Source organism: Xenopus tropicalis, chromosome 6 (genome assembly GCF_000004195.4).
Source record: "Xenopus tropicalis strain Nigerian chromosome 6, UCB_Xtro_10.0, whole genome shotgun sequence".
In the NCBI taxonomy this organism is placed as follows: domain Eukaryota; kingdom Metazoa; phylum Chordata; class Amphibia; order Anura; family Pipidae; genus Xenopus; species Xenopus tropicalis.
Genome location: NC_030682.2, coordinates 125,636,191 through 125,659,333, shown reverse-complemented (window position 1 = coordinate 125,659,333; position 23,143 = coordinate 125,636,191). Strand labels below are relative to the sequence as shown.

Sequence of the window (23,143 nt, the reverse complement as noted above, 5' to 3'; positions counted from 1 at the left end):
ATGGGTTGCCTGAAGGTCAGTGCTGTGTTCTCAAGTGATAGTTATCTACACATTACATTACATTAACATTTATTTATAAAGTGCCAACATATTCCGCAGCGCTGTACAAAACTGAAAGAGGCACATTCAATCAATATCTAAGTTAAAAAAAGTGTCATTTGGAGCATTTTGTTCCCCTTGATAGAGCTACAAAAACTGGGTGAAACAAAAAACATTCCATATTCCCTTATTCTTAAAGTTTGTCATCTTCCAGACTATATTTCAGAACTTCCAGTCCTTGTATATCCTCAGGAACTTCTGCTGTGATTCTCAAGACTAAGACCATCACTTTGTTATCTCTCTACTCAATCAGCCCAGTTGGACTCCTCTACTCCCACCTCTAGTCCAAACAGAGGGTTAGAGACCTTAAAGCATACATAGACAGCTCTTGAGCTCTGTTCATTATTTTATCCACCTTAATGGTCTCATCCATCATTAAAGGAACAGTGACACCAAAAAATTCAAGTGTATAAAAGAAATTCCAATATAATGTAGTGCTGCCCTGCACTGGTACAACTGGTGTTTTGCCTCAGAAACACTACTATGGTTTATATAAAGAATGCAGCTGTGTAGCCATGGGGGCAGCCATTCAAAGGAGAAAAGGCACAGGCACTTAGCAGATAAAACACTATTGTATTCTACAGAGCTTATCCGTTATCTGCTATGAACCTTGTGCCTTTTCTCCTTTTTTCCAGCTTGAATGGCTGCCCCCAGGGCTACACAGCAGCTTATTATATATAAACTATAGAAGAGTTACTGTAGCAAACACACAACTTTTACCAGTGCAGGGCAACAGTGCATTATATTTGATTGACTTTAAAACTCTTTAATTTTTTGGTGTTACTGTTCCTTTAAGGGGCTGATTTATTAAAATGTGTTTGTTTCTGCCCATGAAAGTCGTATAAACTCGATATGGTATAATTTCGAATTAAACTCGATTAATGGCACTCTTAGAAAACAATAATGTGTTTACCTGGGTAAACCAAAAATATTCTTTGTGCCCTTATTCTTAAAGTTTGTCTTGAAACTGGGTGTAATAGAAAACAATGAATTAACTGCCCCTTGAAAGTGTGTAGCAAAATGGCAGGCTGACAATGGATGCAGGTGTGACAATGGAATGTAAACCTAGGTGGGCTGGTTTCAATTAATTCATACTATTTAAGTTTGTTGGGGGACAGTGTACGACCTATTGCTTCTGAGGAAGCGTACCGTTCAGCACGCGAAACACGTCGAGCTACATTGCTTTTTGCCTTGTTGACTGCTTCATATTGTAAGTAGCCTATTTTATGCAGTATTCATTTTAATAAATGGTATCACACTACCTGTTGCTTCTCCTCTCTGTTTCACCATATTGAGGACCTTGGTATTTCCTTCAAGCAAAGTTTTACTTCATGCACATTCGGCTTTTATCCATTGCTATCTGGTGAGCATATAGAATTACAGCATACGTGGGAGTGGTTTCACTGTTTACACTCTGCACAGTGGTTGCTCTGTTTATTTTATAAATATATTGCACTATATGTTTTTTGTTTTTTATTTTTTTATAATTGTTTTATAATTTTTTTTATGAATTATATGCGCTTCCATTGTCACACCTGCATACATTTCTGAGACCCACTCAAAGGGGTTGGTTTAAGAGGGAGCTGCATTCCTTTATGAACACTTCAACAACACAGAAGATTACCTTTCCTTCCTTCAAGATCTTCACCAGAGAGCGCTGAGTGTTGGTATTATATATACCATGTGTTTTTGACAATGGACATTCACATTTTTAACAATTTTTAAGTTAAACTTGAACATTTCTAGTATATAAAGCCTTCAATAGGACACAAGAACACTCGACAGATCAAATCTGCCAAATTGTTTTTACAGAGAAAAAAGTAACCTAAACGTTAATAACTCTCGAATTATTTGAGTTATTTTCAAAAAATCATGAAAATATCTAGAAGTATAAAAAAAATCAACTTTTTTTCAAAATTACTTAGTAAACAAGCTCCATTGATTGTTGGAACAAGTAGATATTACTGTTACACACCTAAGGAACAGAGTGTTTCCAAATTAGTCATTAAGCATTGTGAATAAATATCCTAATATCTGTTTCTGCACTATAACAGACACAAATAAGAGAACTGGAAAGAATAATAAATTAAAATAGGAAAAAACATGTTTTATTGAACCTCCACCAACTAATGAATAAAAGCATAGGTTCCAAATACTGGGTGGCGGATAGCACTGGAGAAAAATCAAATTAATCTGTGCAGGAATCTTCCCTTCAGCTTGTGATTGTCGCTGGTGTCTGACAGGCGGCAATGTGGCAATGATTAACCAGAGAGATTGCAAATATAACGCACAGCGTGGCTCTGATAACATCGCACGCCGCAGCGGCGGTTACGCTACCAAATATATAAGGAAATTTTGAAAACAAGATTAAAAACAGTTTGATGATAGGTTGCTGTCACACAGCGCAGCTTCCCCAGCTGTGGGGCTTATTTTATTAGCAGTGACATCTGGTGCCTTGGCAGGAGCGGGAGACAGCCAGACAATATGGGTTTTACTCTGAACTAAATGCCCACTGGATTTCTATTTGTTTTCTAGGGATGAGATTTAACTGAGCTTGTGTGCAACCGAGTGCTTGTCAATAAGCCTCACATTTCTATTTAATCATGCCCGAACAGCAAAGGAATAGTTTTATTTACCTAACAGTTATATTAATGGGGCTGTAAGTGAAGATCTATAGAAGAGAACAACTTCCATTAGCACTTCCACTTGCCATTAGGGTACTCTGGGCCATCTAGGGCCATCTCTGTGTGCCCTCACCATGAAGCTGGCAAGGTACCCAATACTGCCCCTAGCTGGACACTAGCTGGCACTGTCTTGCTAACTGAAATTGCTGATAGACCGAAGCAAGTATTTATTAAAGAGAATTAGTGATTTTTTCGGCAGGCATGGATTCGCATCAAATTTCCACATTTCGCCATTTGAATTTTTCATGAAACTTCAGCGAAAATTAACTGCATCTGGCTTGAAGAAGTATTAATTAAAGGGCATGCATAGTGATGGCCTGTACCTGCATCTGGCATAAGGCAAATATTAATTATAGGGGCACCCAGTTCAGCCCTGTAACTGCTGATAGCACGAGGCAAATATTAATTACAGAACGTGAATGTTGTGGCCCCTGTAACTGCTGATTGCAAAAGGCAAATATTAATTACAGAACGTGAATGTTGTGGCCCCTGTAACTGCTGATTGCAAAAGGCAAATATTAATTACAGAACGTGAATGTTGTGGCCCCTGTAAATGCTGATAGGAAGATGCAGCTTTAAAGTGCAGGACGTGCAAGTTGGCATTTTGCTTCAAAAAACACAAGCCCTTCAAGAAAAAGTGCATAATTAAAACTTTCAATGTAATAATTGTCTAATGAACAATGTGATATTGGAAAAGGCATTTTTATATCTTAATTCATTTTATTCTCAATTTTCATAAATTTGTATTGCCTTTTATTACATTCCTTCAATAAAGTGCATGTCTGATCTCAGCCAGTTTTTTAGCCAATCAGTAGCGGTGAGCAATATTTTTCACCATTTATGGATTCGCTTCGAAATTCCGCATTTTGCCATTGGCAAATTTTTGCACCCCTGAAACCCCCCCCCCCCCACAGGGGCCCCTGTCCGACGTCCTCCCCTGAACGCTTATGTGAAATGTGTCAGGGGAGGACATTGGAGGCCAGAGGAAGCAGCAATAGGGTCGGGTCTGGGACGCTGGGCCCACCAGGGCCGGGGGGTATTCCTGGTGTCCCGGCGGCCCAGTCTGACCCTGTATATACTGCCCAAGGAACAATGAGCATTTACAGTCCGTTCCACTGAATCTGTAGGGTAAAGAGCAGCGAGGCAGATATCTAGAAATCAATAGAAGAAGATGGACTTGTAATGGAACACACTTGGCACATCAGAAGTGTGAGAAAACTTGCAGTGTCACAAAGGATTTAGAAGAAGAGAACAGGATTTGTTGAATTGGGCCCAGATCCAGTTACACTGACCTCAGGCATAATCTGACTTGAGTAATTTATAACACGGTACATCTGGGATCTCTCTTGGTGTTCTGATTCACCCTGTCTTGCTTATATCTAATTTATAGCACATGTCATGACACAATTACACAGCTTTTCTAGGAACATTTAAAGGCGTTTTTGTTCAGAGTAAGGTTTATAAGTTATTAAACAGCAATGTAACAATGGGTGGTGCAGAAGCCACGGTGCTGAGAAGGCCTGTAACAAAATGGGCTTGAGAGGAACCAAATGTATTTCTTGCTCCCAGGCCAGGAAAGTAAGGTTACACCCCTTGTAACGAAATGATTTTAAGGAATACTGACCATGAATTTATACAACGCATTATTTATAAAGGGCAGCTGGAGTTGAGGACATTTTTGCAGTTGTAAAACTGGTGCCATTAATAAGGGACACTTGCTTCTAGAGATGCACCAAATACATTATTTTAGGATCCAGGCAAACCCCCAATTCTTTGGGAAAGATTCTGCCAAACACCGAACTCAATTTGAATCCTAAATTGCAAATGCGAATAAGCATAAGGGAGGGCTAAAGAGAACCGCGTGATTTGCACACAGAGAAAAATGTTCAACTTCTGTGACAAAAAGTCACACGATATTAAGGATTTGGTTCAGCGACAGGCATGGATTAGGCCAAATCCTGCTGAAAAAAGGCTGAATCTTGGGTGGATCCTCAACCAAATCCTGTATTTTGTGCATCACTATTGCATCTTAATGTTCCTTGCACTTGTGTGTTCTGGAGCTAAATGTTTCAGCCAATGCTTGCCCCCCAATCAGGTCCTATCTTGAAGAATCGTGCACCTATTAATGATGGGAAACCACGGAGCTTCTTTAGGCACAAGTGTACTGTGCCCATCGACACTGGTCATGAACCCTTGAGCTACTACCTGGTAAGAAGGTGATGCATGGTTGTAGCTCCAGGGTTCCCATGCGTCAATAGGAGCAGCAGTGACTGTGCAATGAAAAGAGCAACTATAAAGAAGTGCAAGGACCACATTTTGACTCAAGTTCCTTTAATTAAAGTAGTTTTATAAGTCTGACTACGCTCCTGGTTCCTGATCCTGTACTGCACTGTTTCAAAACCAAACTTACACTTCCCACATTCCAGTGGTGGTAACCTTGGTTATTCTAAATCGTTAACAGTTGTTGATATACAGTTTTATAAAGTTTTACATTAAATTATAGTCATTTATTTCCAAATGAAAGTGTAGGAAATAAGAAGTCAATTACGCATCTAAGCCAGACAGCCATATGCTCCATTAATCTTTTTAGTGCTGAGAATAAATTTCCAATCTAGATTCCCCTTATCATTCCCCTCAGCTTTCAAATAAGAACAATGTCGGTGTCCAAAGGCCATCGCTCTATTAAGCTGGGGTTATTTTAGTTTTCATTAATTCCACTTTCATGAAACACTGTTATAATGAAATTGAGTTATTAACTGACTTATTGCAAATGTTATATGAATAGCGGTGTCTATCAGCTTCTGTTGACTTTGTTTCCCTTCTGATTTGTTTAATTTTACAGCAGTTCCAATATTTCTGATTCTGGCCTTTTACTAAATATGGATAATGGGGCATAAGATGTTTTATTTGTTGTATTGTATTTTCTTATGAAAAACCAAGTTGATGATTAGGGTTGTCCATTTGACCAGCCTAGCCAGTAAATCACTAGCTATGGTCTTTGCCGGTATTACAAATTTACCAGCAATATACATGCCAGTAAATTTGAAATGCCCAATAAATCCCTTCCTTCCCCGACCCTTTCTGTTGCTGATCACCCATTTATAACCATGGGCCACCCTCTGCTCCATTTATAACCCCTCCCATCTCCTGGCGCCATCCATCTTTCCCCTGCCCAGCCCACCTATTCCTCGCCCTTTATGTCATAGCCACACCCCAAAATGAAGTCACTACCTGCCTCCAACCCAAAGGCTGGTATTATTGACAGAAAAGGGTGCACCCTTAGGGGTATATTCATCATGCTGTGTAAAAAGGGGAGTAAAACATCACCGGTGATGTTGCTCATAGCAGCCAATCAGATGCGTTGCTTTGATTTTCTAACTATTGAAATCTAATTGCTGATTGGTTGCCCTGGGCAACATCACCGTTATTGCTTCACTTAACTTTTTACACAGCATGATAAATATACCCCTTAGTGATAATGATTCTAATGTTCTATTGGCTCAAAAAGTGAGCTATGAAGTGAGCTAAAAAGGCTGAGGGAGTGTTCCTTAGGGAGAAATTAGGGACAGAATTCTGACGATGTGGAGAAAAACCTAAAACCTAAGTTATACCTAACCACATGCTATTCACCTCAACTATTTGTGCTCTGTTCATGAGTAGGGTTGACACCTTTTTTTCTGTGTAATAATGGCCCTCAGGTCAGGGGCAGATTGTGGTGGCATTTGGGAGTGAAGCTATGACATAAAGGGGCAGAAAAATGGCCAGACTGGGCAGGGAAAAAGGTCAATAGAGCTAGGGAAAGACGGGCAAGAAAACAGGTGGGGCTAAGGTGGGCCTGTGATTATAAAGGCTGAATGGCAGTGGAGAAGCTGAGGAAAGAGAGCAACACTATTCATGAGCTGCAACCAGTCAATGACTCTGAAGAGGGAGCAAGGTGTATTGTGGGTGAAAAAAACATGGACACAGTCCCTATGAAGTTCTTAAAGGAATACTGACATGGGAAAACATGTCAAATGGCATTATATAGAAAAATCCTTTATTTTTTAAAAGCACAACATATTTTCTTATAATTAATTTTGACGTTTCACATGGGGCTATTCTTCATTTCCCAGGGTGCCACAGTCATGTGACCTGTGCTCTGATAAACCTCAGTCACACTTTACTGCTGAGCTGCAAGTTGGAGTGATATCAGCCCCCCCCAGCAGCCAATCACCAGAACAATGGGAAGGGAGCAAGATAGCAGCTCCCAGTAGGTATCAGAATAGCACTCAATAGTAAGAAATCCAAGTCCGGCTTGGGACTCCTCCAGTTACATGGGAGTAGGAGAAACAATAGGTTACCTGAAAGCAGTTCTAATGTGTAGCGCTGGCTCCTTCTGAAAGCTCAGACTCAGGCACAATGCACTGAGATGGGGCCTACACAACGGTAGAGAGAATTATTTGCTATGTAAACAGTTTAATATAGAAATAAAAATTATACCATAAAAATAATGACAGAATCCCTTTTAATGCGCTTTCTTCATCTGGCCTGAGGGTTGCATTATGGAATTAAATGATGCTAAATCCTAAAGTGTAGTACTTAAAGGACTGATTAGCTTGGCAGGTCAGAGCTCAGAGATGTCAGGCTACCAGCAAAGAGGCAGGAGCTGAAGAAGTCTGTCGCTTGGAAATACACCACAAGGTAAGCATTAAAGCCACAAAGTGGGGTTTGTACAAAACCGGAGTGCCTGCCCTTTTTTCTATGTTTTGCGATTATCCATGATGGCTCCCTTCAGCTGAAGGCCTGGGGCATGAGCACCTGGGCCCATCTATACTAGGGGTGAGATGTTTGTAACACTTATGAGCATATGTTTCATTCCTGTTTCTTTGTACAAATATTCTCTAGAGAAACAGTCACTCCCACAATGTCGGCAATTTGCTTGCAAAGCTATAGGCACAGCCAGTTACAGTCCAGTCTTTCCTCTGCTATATTTCAACTGGAATTACTAAAGGCAGGAGAAGAAAGGGAATTCATGTTGTTTGGAATCTGGAAATCTCCCCTTGTACTTTTCCTTCATTTCCACATTTAGAGAAATGTTAATATCCCCCCAAAAAAAGAATTTCAAAATGTTCACATTATACAGTTCAAAGAATAAATTAAAAAGTGAGTCACATAATAATAGTAAATGATTATATAATTATAGAAATGTTTTTTTTTCACTATTCCCTTTCAGTTGGGAAGACTATATAACTCTGTAGAAAGATGTTGAGAATACAGAAAATTGCTTTCTGGCCTATTTGCCTTGTTTTCTTTTAAACTAACACAGTCATTGATTTTAGCCATGTTTCCCCTCGGTGCCAAAAAGGCAAAAGTTTGTTTTCAGATTACTTTCCCTTTTCCTTGTAATATGTTGTTCCTGTTGCTTTATAAAGTAATTAACATGAAAATAACATTGAATATATATATTCTAGAATATACTTTGTGTAGCTAGTTAGGTTACAGCATGGGGTGCACTGGACTCTCTTTAAAGCCTTTGATATGTGGAAGAGTATGTATGGAGGGTGTTGTTGAACTACACCTCCCACTGCCAGATGTAAAATAGTGATGGAAACAAGGACACCAGGAGTTCTTGTGCAGCAAACTGGAACTAATAACAAAATAGATACATGGGCATCCGCCAAGTAGCAGTGAAATAAAGAAATATATGGTAAAGCTATAGGGATTGCTAATAAGTCCCTACATATATATTTATACACAATACAGATCATAATGCACATTGTATGTTTTTTTTAATAATTGTCTGGGGGGGACTGTGGTTCTTGAAAGGAAAACTGAAGATGTGCTCCAACATTAAGCAATTATTGAGAGAGAGAATCAAGGGGTCAAAGCTCCTTAGAGCATTAGGCTTGATGTCATTATCCTCCTTATGTTCTGTTATGTGTCCCAAAGCTTTGTCTACACAGTATTATATGTACTGTATATATATATATATATATATGTAATTGTCCATGAAGATGCCAGCATTCACTCCCTACTAGGGAAGTACAGGAGTCTCCAAGTAGATTAATAGATGCAGCAAGAAGAGGAGTCCTGCGAGTATGGATCCTCTCCTTGCTGCATATATATATATATACATCTACAGTACGATCCGCACTCCAAACATCAGTATATATCGCTGCAAAATAGTGCCCGGGTGCAGCCTGGGAAATATCACAAATTCAGAAAATTATTACCGCACTCCAGGGTCTTTTCATAAGAAATTCAGGGCCTGATTCACTAAAGTGCGATAAAATTTCTTGCACGCTTTTTTGCGTTAAATTAGTTGCGATAATTAGCGCGCGATTCACCATAGTATAATCGCGTGCGTTAAGTCGCCATACCGCATGCGTTATTTTTCGCGCGACCGCATGCACTAGTTTTAACGCATGCGTTAATTTCCGCACTGAAAAGAATACGATCGCATGATTCACTATCACTTAGGCGTGCTAAATATCGCATTAGGCTATGCGAAAATTAACACCTACTACAGGCAGGCGAAAAATTATAGAAAAGAACAGTAAATGAGTTTTTGGCAATAAAATATGGACTTACAGTGTTATTTATTCAAGTATGTGTCTTTTTACTAAACTTTACAGTCTTAAGTCTTTTAAGTCTTAGCATGTATGGAATTTCGCTACTAATATACAGTACTGTAGCGGTGAATATGTTGTCGCCAAAATATACAGTACTATAGCGGTAAATATTTAGTCGCCAAAATATACAGTACTGTAGCGGTAAATATTTAGTCGCCAAAATATACAGTACTGTAGCGGTAAATATTTAGTCGCCAAAATATACTGTACTGTAGCGGTAAATATTTAGTCGCCAAAATATACTGTACTGTAGCGGTAAATATTTAGTTGCCAAAATATACTGTACTGTAGCGGTAAATATTTAGTCGCCAAAATACATTACTAGGTATAATAATTATAGAAAAGTACAGTAATTGAGCTTTTGGCAATAAAATATTACTATTTAAAGCTACTATTTATATCCGGCAACTAAATGCGAGCGTTATTTAGCGCATGTACCGGCAAATACCGCATTGAAATAGTCTTCGCGAGTTAAATAACGCATGCAATATCGCGCGTAAAATAGCGCAAGTATGCTTATAGTGAATCGTGCGAAAAGTCGCAAAAATTAAGACGCGATAAAAATTTTACCGCACGCTATAAATAGCGCACGTTTTATCGCACTTTAGTGAATCGGCCCCTCCAACATTGGCATCTGATCAACGTTTCGGCTCTAGCCTAGAGCCTTTTTCAAGATACAAATGGCCACAATAAAACATCCCATTACTAAAAGGTGTGTTCCAACCACTCCCCCACTTACCTCCCCCATTTAAAGGGGAAGTAACAACCATAAAAACCATCAAAAGAGGAAAAATCAAGCAAAGTTTATAACCAACAGAGTGTATTACCCCTACCGTGTATTCAAAAAATAGCTAAACTGGCACTGCTCATTGAGTCCCCTTGGGGCCAGGGTTTCCAACTTCTTGATCCAATATGTCTCTCACTGTAGCAAAATTCAGGCTCTATCCCCCCCACGTTGGAATAAAGAATTACTTATGAAAAGACCCTGGAGTGCACTTCTAATTTTCTGGGAATCGCACACAATTGCGGTAGGCACGGTGCAGCATTATGAGAAAAAAACATACCAATTGCACTTGAAATTGCACTTTGCTCACTGCAGCTGCAAATGTACATGTTCCTATATTCTTTTTAAGCCCAGTTATCAGGGCACTGGTGTTGTTTATGCAGTTTAATGTAAGTGGAACAGCACTCAACTTGGAATAGAAGATAGGAAGCACTGAGCGGCGCTGAGTGTTTAAACTGCACTTGTGGAAGTACATAAGCCCTATTGTATTTTCTGTTCAATATAAAGATTATATATTCTTAGTGAGACACAATAGGGGCTGCTTGTCATTTCTAATCAGTCACTTACTGTTTCGCTTACTGTTTTACAGCTTGCCATTTCTAATCGAAAGCAGGTGCCATAGGTTAATTGAAATCATATTTATATTGTGTAAATATACGCCGCTAAGCACTGCAAGGTGCAGTTATGGCCCTTTCTGTCTCTGTGGCAAAGTTATTAAGGATGAATGTGGAGTAAAACACAAGAAATATAGGAACTTACAGTACTGAACCATTATAAATAGGTCCCCTAGGCAGGTGTAAACTCTCGGCCAAAAAAATAACAACAAAGAATATTAACTAGATAATAGTAACTAAAGTATTAACATATTTTACACAGGATTTATACTTCACTTCACAAATTATAATTACATTTATAGTTTAATTAGTAAGAGAGATTCATAGCTAAACTACAACTGTTTAAACAGCCTTCCTGTGTGAGACTATATGAATAATGTAATAGCGCATATTTTATAAGGTGCGGTGGGCTGTATATAAAAAAGTTGCATTTTATACCTTATTAGCGTGTAACCCAATTCTCTGACATTTATTTTATCTCCTGTTATGTAGGGAGACATAGCCGGGAATTGGAAGAAACATCATGGAATCAAATAATTCCCGATCGGCTAAAAGTAGGTTCTATGATCATTTTGTCAATAGGAATATTGGGAATTGCTGGCATTTGCTCTTCTGGGAAATTGTCATTAGAAGAATAGTTAGCATCTTGTCTCTTTATTGCAACAGGTTCCTGTTATCATGTGCCTATATAGGCAATGCTTAAAGAAACAATAGGGGTTATTTACTATTAGGAAAAATAGGCATGCCTTGTTATAAAATACTTCTAACATACATAAAGTATATGCCCTGGAAATAAGGCTTGATCTAAAAGAAGTGTTTCACAGTGAATACATAAAATCCTCTTGATTTCAACAATATTGCCAGTAATATACATGTAGAGACCCATAGGGTTAATAGCCCCTATGGTTTTAAATCCCTAAACTGGCCAAAGAGGAAGATACACTCCTAACCAAACACTATATTAGTGTGGCAGGACGTGGTCATAAGCCTAAAGACCAATAAAAGAAATAATAGATACATAGGCTTCTGCCTAGTGACATATAAATATATGTCACTAGGCAGAAGCCTATGTATCTATTGTTGCGTATTAGTATATTTCTTTTATTGGTCTTTAGGCTTATGACCACGTCCTGCCACACTTTAATATAGTGTTTGGTTAGGAGTGTATCTTCCTCTTTGGCCAGTTACTGACCCAGCTGGATAAAATGATCTATGAAATGATCTTACTGCCCAATATAACAGTAAGACACAATATAACAGAATTTGCATTTACTTGTATATATTTAAAAAGCATGCCAGTCAAGTTCTTCCAGTCCCATCGCAGCAAACCTGTTTCTGGACCGACCTGTCTTTGTGCATGGGGATTTCTGGACTGACCTGTCTTTGTGCATGGGGAAAGCAGAGAATAGTCAAGACATTCATTGTACACTCTTGGGTTGTGTTTTGCCTTCAACAGAACCAAGGGCCCTAGCCCAAAACATAAACACCATTCCAAGATTATTATTTCTCAAGGTTTAGCCTTCCGTCTGCTGGATGGTGCAGTATGAATTTGTACTCCAAGGACAGCGGTGTGACGGTGCTGGGCTCGTGTGTGGCATCGTGCTTACTCAAAAGCATGATTAATAGTTTATGTACTGACATTACTTTCAGAGACAGTTTGAAATTTAATGCTGAGTGTGCCTGCAATAGTAAAATGGGTAACTAGATAGTTATATTGTATTTATATACTAATTATAATATATCTATACTATACCTGATCTCTAATCTAAAGAACCTGATACTGGACAGTTTTTCTTAGGGCAATGGCTCACAAGAAATTGCCAGCATTTTGCTGACTGCTGCATTTCTAAACAACAATCATCTGACAAATAGAGTGTAGTTGTACTTGCAAGTAATTGCTACTCGTGTGAATGGGGTGGGGCAGTTCTGAACATTTTCCCTCACCTGCCATTGCTTTTTACTAACGTTAATCTGCCACTACAATATAATGAGTTTCTCTTCCTTCTCTGGACACTCTCTAGCTACATGATGTCCTCTTTGTGGACTGGTGCTGAAAACTACACTTTATTCTGAAGATGATGATTGTTGATAATCTCCAAAATATATTCCTGAGAATGATCTCTTTAAACAAACCTCCAATTATCTCACTGACATCAAACATAATGGTCTGCAATTCCGAGGCATTTTCAGCCCTGTCTCTTGGATGGCCCTTGAGAAATTCTCAGTTTCCACTGATCTGAACGGTCATAATTGAATTCTATCCTTATAAGAAATACTGTTCAGTGTTTCCATATGGAGGTTATGTACTGAATCATAGTAAGTCCTTACAGATGCATGGCGTGCCATATTACAGTTAAATTCATTCTAATCCTCTCTGAACTTTTTGTTTCCCCTTAAAAAATCTCTCAGAATTCTCATGAACATTTGGAAATCTAGGATTAAAATCTGCTCCAAGAAAACAGCCACCTGCTCTAATATCAGAGAGACATTCTATAATGTTAAGTCTTTAGGTATAATAGGGTCTTCATGTGAAAGCATGGAGGAACAAAGCTTTGTTTATGTAGACTTGGGTACTATTTGTTTCACAGCTCACTGTACATCTCGGTGTTTATAATTATTACAGAACCCCTTCCCGATGTTTTTCCTTGGGTATCTTGCTGTTCTTTTCATCTTCCCCGGCTTCATGTTTCTTTCAGCTTGTGTTTTTCTCGCTTGTCATTATTGAGAGTTTATAAAGTGAGGCCGCGTAGACACATAAAGCTATAAACAATTTTAATTGGTTCCCATGACAATATGTGGCATTATGAAACATTAAAGTCTGTGATAAAATATTTAATAGGACACTTTTAAGCCATAAACATTAATGTTGTTATTACTGGTTTTCAGTTGTACCATGAGAACCCTTCTTAGCATCCATCTGTAAACTTCATAATGAAGAAGCTGCCTGCATTGAGAAATAAAGGGAGTTGGAAGAACACAGCTATAATGAAATCACACTGCAAATGCTTGCCAGTGAATAAAAACTATGCTTGACTTTAGATAAAAGATCTTCAAAAATTACCTGCATTCTTATCTTTTAATATCATCCAAAATTACTGCTCTCTGGAATGGGGGACAACCATCTTTCTCAAATATTAATGGTGTATAATTTATGTACTCCAGGGCACTCAATGTTGAGTTAAATAGTACCTTTATTATATGATATATCACTAAAAAAGACACTAAAAGAACTTTTAAAAAAATATTAATTCAAGCAAGGAGAAAGGATAGATAACCCTGTCAGAAAGAAAGGAAGTGGTTGGAATAGAAGACTGATACTACGTGCCATGGGGGAGAGACGTTAAACATGATTGACTTCAAAATAGAGAGGGAAAGGAACGACAGTGGAGAAAAATGGCAGAAGTGAGACTGAAGGTGTCCCACTACTTAATTAGTGATATAAAATATTACCTGTGGATGAAGGAGGCCCTGCTATTAACAAAAGCCATTTCAACAGCAGTCACAGCAGCTTTGAAAGAAGTGCCAGATCCTTGGATTATGGGACCAATCACCCCAATTCATCATTTTATTCCATTCCCCTGTGTCCTGTATTATAAGGGTAGGAGAATAAGTTGTATAGGTAGGAGAATGATGGTGGCATGAAAGGAAGGTGGATCACGGCATAGATGGAGGGGATCCAGATGTCTGTGTGATTAAAGGAACAGTAACACCAAAAAATGAAAGAGCTTTAAAGTAATAAAAATATAATGCACTGTTGCCCTGCACTGGCAAAACTGGTGTGTTTGCTACAGTAACACTACTATAATTTATATAATAAGCTGCTGTGTAGCCACGGGGGCAGCCATTCAAGCTGGAAAAAAAGGAGAAAAGGCACAGGTTACATAGCAGATAACAGATAAGTTCTGTAGAATACAATAGTGTTTTATCTGTTATCTGCTATGTGTCTGTGCCTTTTCTCCTTTGAATGGCTGCCTCCATGGCTACATAGCAGCTTATTTATATAAATTAGTAGACTTTCTGAAGTAAACACACAACTTTTACCAGTGCAGAGCAACAGCACATTATATTTTAGTTACTTTTATACACTTTCATTTTTTGGTGTTACTGTTCCTTTAATGGAATCCTGCTATGAGAGCTCAAAGCAGAAATACCAAGGAGGTCTGCTGGGTCTGAACAAATCAAATAACAGAGGATATAAAGTAGAATTGTCCTGTTGGACCAAGGACTTAGGGGTGCAGCATTTGGGTGGGAGGGAACAGTATCCAATGGCTCCTCAAAACTATATCATTAAAACTGTAAAAACAAATAAGTCAGTATAACATTACAAAGCAAGTGAAAATACTTACAAATGTCCTCAAAATACCCTTGTTTACCAACAAGTAACTACTGCCAGAAAAAAAAGAACTTACAGTGTGTGTTCATAATGGAACAAGCAGTTCCTTAATGAGCTGGAAGAACGTAAGGTTTCCACACGCACAAATTAATGTGGCTTGTCAGAATTATCACTTTGAAAGGCTAGCATGTTAACATAAAAAGCTCTTTTACTCATCACAAACGGAAAGCACTTTGTGCAGTTATTCACAAATGACATTCAGCTTAAATGTAGGGGAGATATACCCATATGTAACTGCATCCTTACTCCATGCATGTGATTTGCACTGGGGAGTGTAGTGTTTAAAGAAAGTCACTCCCCAGTGGAAATTTAGATAAATGCCGAATCAGCCCCTCAGTTTATTTGAGCTGTACTAGAACCTTGAATGCAATATAGTAGTACAGTTTCTTCCAAAAACATCTTTATTATTATTAGGCAAAAGCCTTGATCTATTCATGATCGTAATCTTGTTTAGTCATAGAGATGGAGCAGACTTAATTGGCCTTGGAATGTTACTTTCATATATGGGTTAGACTAAAGTTACCAGATTTCCACAGTGAAATTTGGGCACAGGAAGGGCCTGCAATGCTCACATGAGCAGAAATTTATGTCACACCAAGGTCTTTCCTTTTTCCTGTGCTGGAATAGCAACAATTGACTGGTGGGATGGCTCTGTTGCCATGGGGACAGAGGCGGAGAAACTTGTCAGTGTCTATTTTTCACAGGGACTGGGAATCTGAAACAGGGACTGTCCCCTAAAATGGGGACTGATTGTAACCTTATGTTAGAGCTTTATTAAAAGTAGTAAAGGCCTATGACTGCTTCAGTTGTCCTGAGGGTGGCCAGCCCTATAGTTTGGGAACCATTTATTTAACTGGATTGGTAACTATTTACAACTCAGGTTCTTCCTCTGATCATTATATATTAGTCTAGGAAGCTAGCGAAATAGTATTGCAGTCTATTGATTTCATTTCATTCTAATAGCCAGGAAGATTTGTAACAGAACCAAGCAGAAGATTATTATTTTGCTGATTATATGTGTTTGTATGATTTGATTTCTAGATAATGCATCGGGCAAAAAAGAAGATGGAATCCCTTCCTCAAATAGGAAGCAGGAAGTTTCCACAGAAGAAGATAAAAAACTCTCGGGTGAAAAAGTGTAAGTGCTACTATTGGGATTTACAAAAGAGGCCATTTCAAGTACAAGTATGGGATCTGTTATCTGGAATTCTTAGCGCCTGGGGTTTTCCAGAAAAAGAATCCGTTCATAATGTGGAGCACCATGCTCAAGGCTACTAAAAAGGCATCACCTGGTTATCACAGAGATAAAGCAAAACAGTTAAAAATAAAGAGTTTTATGTCAAATAATACTGTGGGAATATGTATTGCTGTATTTGGAGCTTCCTAGGTAACTGGTTTCCAGATTCCAGATGTGTATATGTCTAGGCGAATAATGTTCAATAGCAATGTGCCCATACCAAAAAGAAGGAGAACTCAATGGCAACAATGGCATTTTATACACAAAAATACGGACCAAAACACGGGAGCACTTACCGCTCGGGCCAATTGTGCTACACGCGGATCCTCTCCCAGATGGATCCTAAGTGTAAAGTTGCAGAAAAGAATAGCGGAGCACCAGGAGGATAAAGATAAAAAAATTTCAGTCTTTATTCAATCATCAGTAAAAGGCACATGTACATCCCAAAGGACCTACGCTTGACGCGTTTCGTGGCATCCCGCCACTTCCTCAGAAGCTTCTGAGGAAGACTAAATAATAAAGACTGATTTTTTTATCTTTATCCTCATGGTGCTCCGCTATTCTTTTCTGCAACAATGGTAATTTACAAGTTATTCTTTCAAATATTTCCAGAGATGCAAAACACAACTTCATTGTTTTATACTTCATGCTTGGTGTGCAAGAGCTCTTCCTAACCCAATAGGCATATGGGAGCCATACATTTAAATACTGAACTACTTTTATAACTTGCAAGTGCCCAGTCAGTATAAGCCTGGCACTCAGTCGAATACATGCAATTCATATAGTAAGACATTCTGAAAATAATACTTCAACCCATAATACCATCCATAGTTATACAGTAAAAAAGAGTGTGCAAGTAATTTTGCAAGTTCTCTAAAATGGATGTGATGCAGAGCTTATACTGATGCTAATTATTAAGGTACTAGCACCATTAAGTAATGGTTTCCATTGCATCAGTTCTGCCCCTTTACATGTATGGTGTGCAACTGCGCCTATTGGTGCTGGGGAACCATGACGCTACAGCCCCCCTATACCTGGCTGTAGCTCTTAGGTACCCTCAGCAGGATGTGTCATTAGCTGCAGCAGGCTTATGCTGCATTATGGGTAGAAAAGAAACCATGGCAATTTGTATCCCATATTGCAGTTTGCATACTGTGCTTGCCTTCGCAGAGGACCTCTTGGACTACTTTGGATTCTAACCTCCATAAGTAATAAAAGGCACTAAGTTTGCCCAGTTGTAGTAACGCCAATAATATGTTTTCCTTCAAACAGGTTAACCCTATATGCTACCTGCTGATTGGTTACTATAAAGTACTGCTCCTGGGCAAACTCAGTGCCCTTTATTACATAACCTCCTTAAATGCTAATATTGGACATAACCATTGCTAACATTTTGCTAAATGTTTGCGTCTTTTTTGCTTCTTTGTATATATCTAAATTAGATCAGGAAATTCGAAAGTCAAGATGGGCAGTACTGCATGTGCATATTATTTTCTTCATTTACATTTTTAATGAAGATGCCTTTATCTCACAAGCTGAGTATATTTTATAGACATAAGCTCCTTTGAGGCTACAGAGGCTGTCATGCAGTGCCCTGGGGTTTCATTTGCTCAGAAATGAACGGTTGGCTATTTCGGCCATAATTGCCTAGACATGTTTCCTCTGATGCGCTACTTATTTCTATCTTACCTGTGTAAAAATCATTTTTATTTAATTAGATGACCTGATTTTTGTTGCAGTTTGTTTACAGTTATTTTGTGTTCAGCCCTCATTTTTTGTTGTGTAAACAAAGTCCTTACTAGCGGAATTGCTTATATTTTTATATAAGAAAAAAAAATATCACAGATTAAGAGAACAGTATGTAGATAAGGTTTTCCTGGTGATACTGACCTTTCCATGGGTGGATTAACATAAAAACGTATCTTACTAGTGATAATAATAATTTGCCAGACATGGATTCGCAGTGAATTTCCATGTTTTCGCTATTGGCAGATTTTTTCGTGAAATGGATGACAAAATTTGCCACGAGAAAATTTGCTGTGTGACAAATAATTGTTGCTCATGTTAAAGTGGACCTGTCACCCAGACATAAAAAGCTGTATAATAAAAGTCCTTTTCAAATTAAACATGAAACCCATACTCATTTTTATATTAATACATCCAAACCCATTATATAGGTATTTAAAAATTCCAGCTGTCAATCATATACTGCCTGCCCTGCCTCTATGCCTTAGGCATAGAGGTGGGGCAGACAAGTACTTTAACTTTCAATTCAGTTCTCACTTTCCCCCTCACTTCTAACCATCTAATTGTGTAGCCAGTGTATGGGCCTGGGCATCTGGTCCCCCATTCTGGCACATACACAAGTTTTGGGGTGATACAAAGCTTGCCTTCATAACAGTGCCCACAACATGGCACCTGCATATTTCCTGTGATTGTGTAATTCCCAGACTGAAGGAAACACAATTTATATTACTTATATAGTGTAAGTGATGCTTATTTTGCTTAACAAACACATTAGAAAAGGATTTCAAATTATTTCTTAGGGTGACAGGTCCCCTTTAAAAACAATTTCCAAGATTTGCACATTTTTAGGCGAAGTGAAACGGGACAGATTGGCTCATCACTGAAAGTATATGAAAGTATAACAATCTCTTGCCATGACTGCCTATTGTAATAACCATTGCCTTTCACAATTTGGATCTTCTTGTAGATAACGCAGGTGCCCTCGGCTTCTTAGAAACCCATACCCTCTGTACCAGCTCCCTCTTAGTAGGCATTAAGCTGGCCGTACATGTTCAGATATTATCATTAGATATGAGACATGCTACGGATATGGGTTATTTTATAAGTTGGCCAGGTTGGACATTTTGGTTGGTTTGGTTCAAACCATAGTTGGTGTATAGTCAGGCAGAAGAATAATGACAAAGGATGATATTCTCCATTTTAATCAAATAATGCACATTTTTAAAAGTAGTTTCCTTTTACTCTGTAATAATAAAACAGTACCTGTACTTGATCCCAACTAAGATATAATTACCCCTTATTGGGGGCAGAACAGCCCTATTGGGTTTATTTAATGGTTAAATGATTCCCTTTTCTCTGTAATAATAAAACAGTACCTGTACTTGATCCCAACTAAGATATAATTACCCCTTATTGGGGGCAGAACAGCCCTATTGGGTTTATTTAATGGTTAAATGATTCCCTTTTCTCTGTAATAATAAAACAGTACCTTGTACTTGATCCCAACTAAGATATAATTACCCCTTATTGGGGGCAGAACAGCCCTATTGGGTTTATTTAATGGTTAAATGATTCCCTTTTCTCTGTAATAATAAAACAGTACCTTGTACTTGATCCCAACTAAGATATAATTACCCCTTATTGGGGCAGAACAGCCCTATTGGGTTTATTTAATGGTTAAATGATTCCCTTTTCTCTGTAATAATAAAACAGTACCTGTACTTGATCCCAACTAAGATATAATTACCCCTTATTGGGGCAGAACAGCCCTATTGGGTTTATTTAATGGTTAAATGATTCCCTTTTCTCTGTAATAATAAAACAGTACCTGTACTTGATCCCAAATACGATATAATTACCCCTTATTGGGGGCAGAACAGCCCTATTGGGTTTATTTAATGTTTAAAGCAGAAGGAAAGGTAAAAACTAAGTAAGTTTTATCAGAAAGGTCTATGTAAATACAGCCATAAGCACTCACAGAAATGCTGCACTGACTTCTCTGTCAAAAGATTAGTTGTGTCTGTTTTCCTCATCCACAGACATGCAGCTTTCAGCTTCCTGCTCTCTCCCCCCTCCCTCAAGAATGCTAAGAGCTCCCTACCCCCCTTAGGAATGTGGATTTGAGCCAATCAGCAGGAAGCTGACTAACTGAGCATGTACACTTGGTCCCAGTGTCTGTGCAGGAGTGAGGCATTATGGGAACTTTATTTACACAGCTCAGCGTTTTTACTTCCCGTTTGGCTTCTGATCTTCTGAACAGGATAAATATGGGGAGACTTAAGGGCACTATTGAGACAACTGAAGGTATGCCTGCAGCTTGAGATTAACTCTTTACTAGCCTTTCCTTCTCCTTTAAATAATTTATTTAGCAGACTAAATAAATTAGGAGATCCAAATTACTGAAAGACCCCTTATACGGAAAACCCCAGGTCCCAAGCATTCTGGATAACGGGTCCCATACCTGTACATCAATATAATTTATAATGCCTTTAATGAATGTAGCTTTATACCAAATGACTAGCTGGCCACTGATTATACAATAATATCTGTGTGTGTGTGGCTGCCTTTGTAGTATCATTAATAGGAATAAATGCTGAGCGTCAGGTTGCAGGCTTGTGTAAGCTTAGGAAGGATGCCCCCACCTCTTGTTTGATGAGGCTGAAGATGACTTCAGTTGATGTGAGCCATGCAGACGTACTTATGTCTTAATTAAAAGTGAACAAAAACCAAGTTTGAAAAATCAAATACATTTTTAGCCTAACAGGGGGAATAAGTTCCTGCACTTGCCTTCAAATGCACTGATAAACATCTTACAGAGTTATTTTCCTCCCCCAAATATATGTGCAGTTTATAAGAGCCGTTCACCCTAAAACTAACTTTTATTTTCCACATCAACATTCTAAGATAATTTGCCATTTGTGCTACATTTAAAAATGTTTTGTGGTGTTTCATCTCTTTCCATTTTGAAGGGTATCCGGTTCCCCCAGTCACTTACTGATACTGTATCATCACTCACGTTTCTATTGAGGTTTCTCTGCTGTTCATTGGATTCCAGGCTGGAGAACAGCAAAGAATAAAAAAAAAACAAATGGCAGTTTGCCATAGAATATCACTGTCTGCATCATGCTAAATGTTCATTTCTTGGTGAATAGTGATGAGTGAATCTGTCCTGTTTCGGAAAACTGCTGAAAAATTTGCAAAACACTGGAAAAAACTTTTTTGACACATGTGACTCTTGACACAACCACAACTTTTTTGATGCGACCGTGACTTTTATCAGCGGGTTTATTTGACACAGCTGCAACTTTTTTTACGTGACTGCAACTTATTTGACGTGACCATGAATTATTTGCCACAACCGCAACTTATTGGACACAACCACAACTTTTTCCTTACTCGAATTTTTGCGGCGGTTTTGCAAAACAATTTGCCAAGGGGAAAATGCGGAATTTCGCAGCAACTCCATGCCTGGCAAAAAAATTCACTTTTCACTAAAGGTGAACAGTCCCTTTAAGTTCTGCTCTCCAGATACACTAAACCATAAGACTTAGTAGTAAGATTATATGGCAGGACATTATTTTCCAACCTGTCATCACGTAGGTAACAGCACATGTGTTATGGTGGGCTAACTTGTCTGCCTGTGGAAGGGAAAATACCTCCAATAGTCTCCCTCACTCACAGGTTCCCTTCACTGCACACACACAGAGCTTATATCAACAATGAACAGTCAGGCTCTCAGTGTAGCTCAGTCGTCTCATTACAATGCTTCTTTGATGAGAGAGAATACCTCCTACACTGCTGTCATCTACTAATGGCACAGGGTCACCTCCTGGGGAGCAGGACCACCTCAGCCGTGTGTTTCATTCATTACACTCAGTAGCCACACACACAGATTAGAAAGGCTCAGGAGCTTTGGGCTGTCAGCAAGCTTAGGTGGCTTATGTCCCTAATTGGCTTTATGTCTCTTTACCAACCAATTAAGGATTCTGAAAATCATTGACACAGTTAATGCAAAGAGTAACTAATTGGTATAACCAGGTGAGCATAATGTCTTTTTATCATGATCGCATCTGTCTGTAAATAAGCTATTGGTGTCTATAGATGATATTTACTTTTGTGCAGTTTCTGCTTACAATAATGAATACAGATATGTAGATAAATATAGCTACCTGCAGAGAAACATCCTTGCGCATATAGCTGTAAAGCTGGAAGCCAGGAGATTCTTCCCCAGATTTTACCCTTTGTTGTGTATCTGTAGATTGCATCTTATTGGGGTGCCACAGAACTATTAAACCCTGCTACCTATGGCACACCAAAATGTCATAGCCAAACTGAAATTGTAATAGTGGATGATGAAAAATGAATCGTAAGGTCAATGCCCTTTTCTATCTGTCACTGTTTTCCATAATCTATATAAAGCACCTGTAGCTGTGAACCTCCAATCAAAAACTAGCATTTTGAGCAGAGATTCCTGACTACTTCTGTTTCAAGCACAGCAATGGGTATTCTGACCCACTCTTTCAATTTGCCCCCTCTAACATTAGCTTTACAGCACATGAAGGCGCAGAGGGAAAACAGAAAGGGAATAGGATAGGATCTCAGTAGCACTTACCTGGGCCACTGGAACATTGTAGGACATTGTATTGATGGAACATCTGGTCTAATCATAATATAAAGGCTGTTTACTTGGTGAAAAGTGCAAAAACAAGGCTGCATTGATGAGGGGCAGCTGGGGGTACGCACATAGGTGCCTCAGGTGCATTTTTCAGCCCCAAGCTGCCCTGATGCAGCCTTCCCAATGCCAGCCCCCTCACCCCACTGAGCTCACAAATCCATTACAGAGTTGATTGACTGAGTGCTGCACCGCTAGTGCAATCACGCTCTCTGCACTAGAAGACCCAAAATTTAAATTTAATAGCTTTTCCACCCCTGTTAACTTGCAGGGCGCTGCATCCTGAGGCAAGGGTCTAACCTT

At 38.8% G+C, this 23,143-nt stretch overlaps 1 protein-coding gene across 1 annotated transcript in view; it reads left to right on the top strand.

Moving 5' to 3' along the window:
• Positions 1–7,392: 7,392 nt before the first annotated feature.
• The window catches only part of cngb3 (cyclic nucleotide gated channel beta 3), a 69,974-nt gene continuing 54,223 nt past the window's right edge, over positions 7,393–23,143 (top strand). Inside the window, exons 1-3 of the mRNA XM_018094902.2 lie at positions 7,393–7,463; positions 11,285–11,346; positions 16,227–16,323. Coding sequence (XP_017950391.2) covers positions 11,316–11,346; positions 16,227–16,323 — 128 coding nt within the window. The 5' untranslated portion in view covers positions 7,393–7,463; positions 11,285–11,315. The remainder of the gene's footprint in view (positions 7,464–11,284; positions 11,347–16,226; positions 16,324–23,143) is intronic.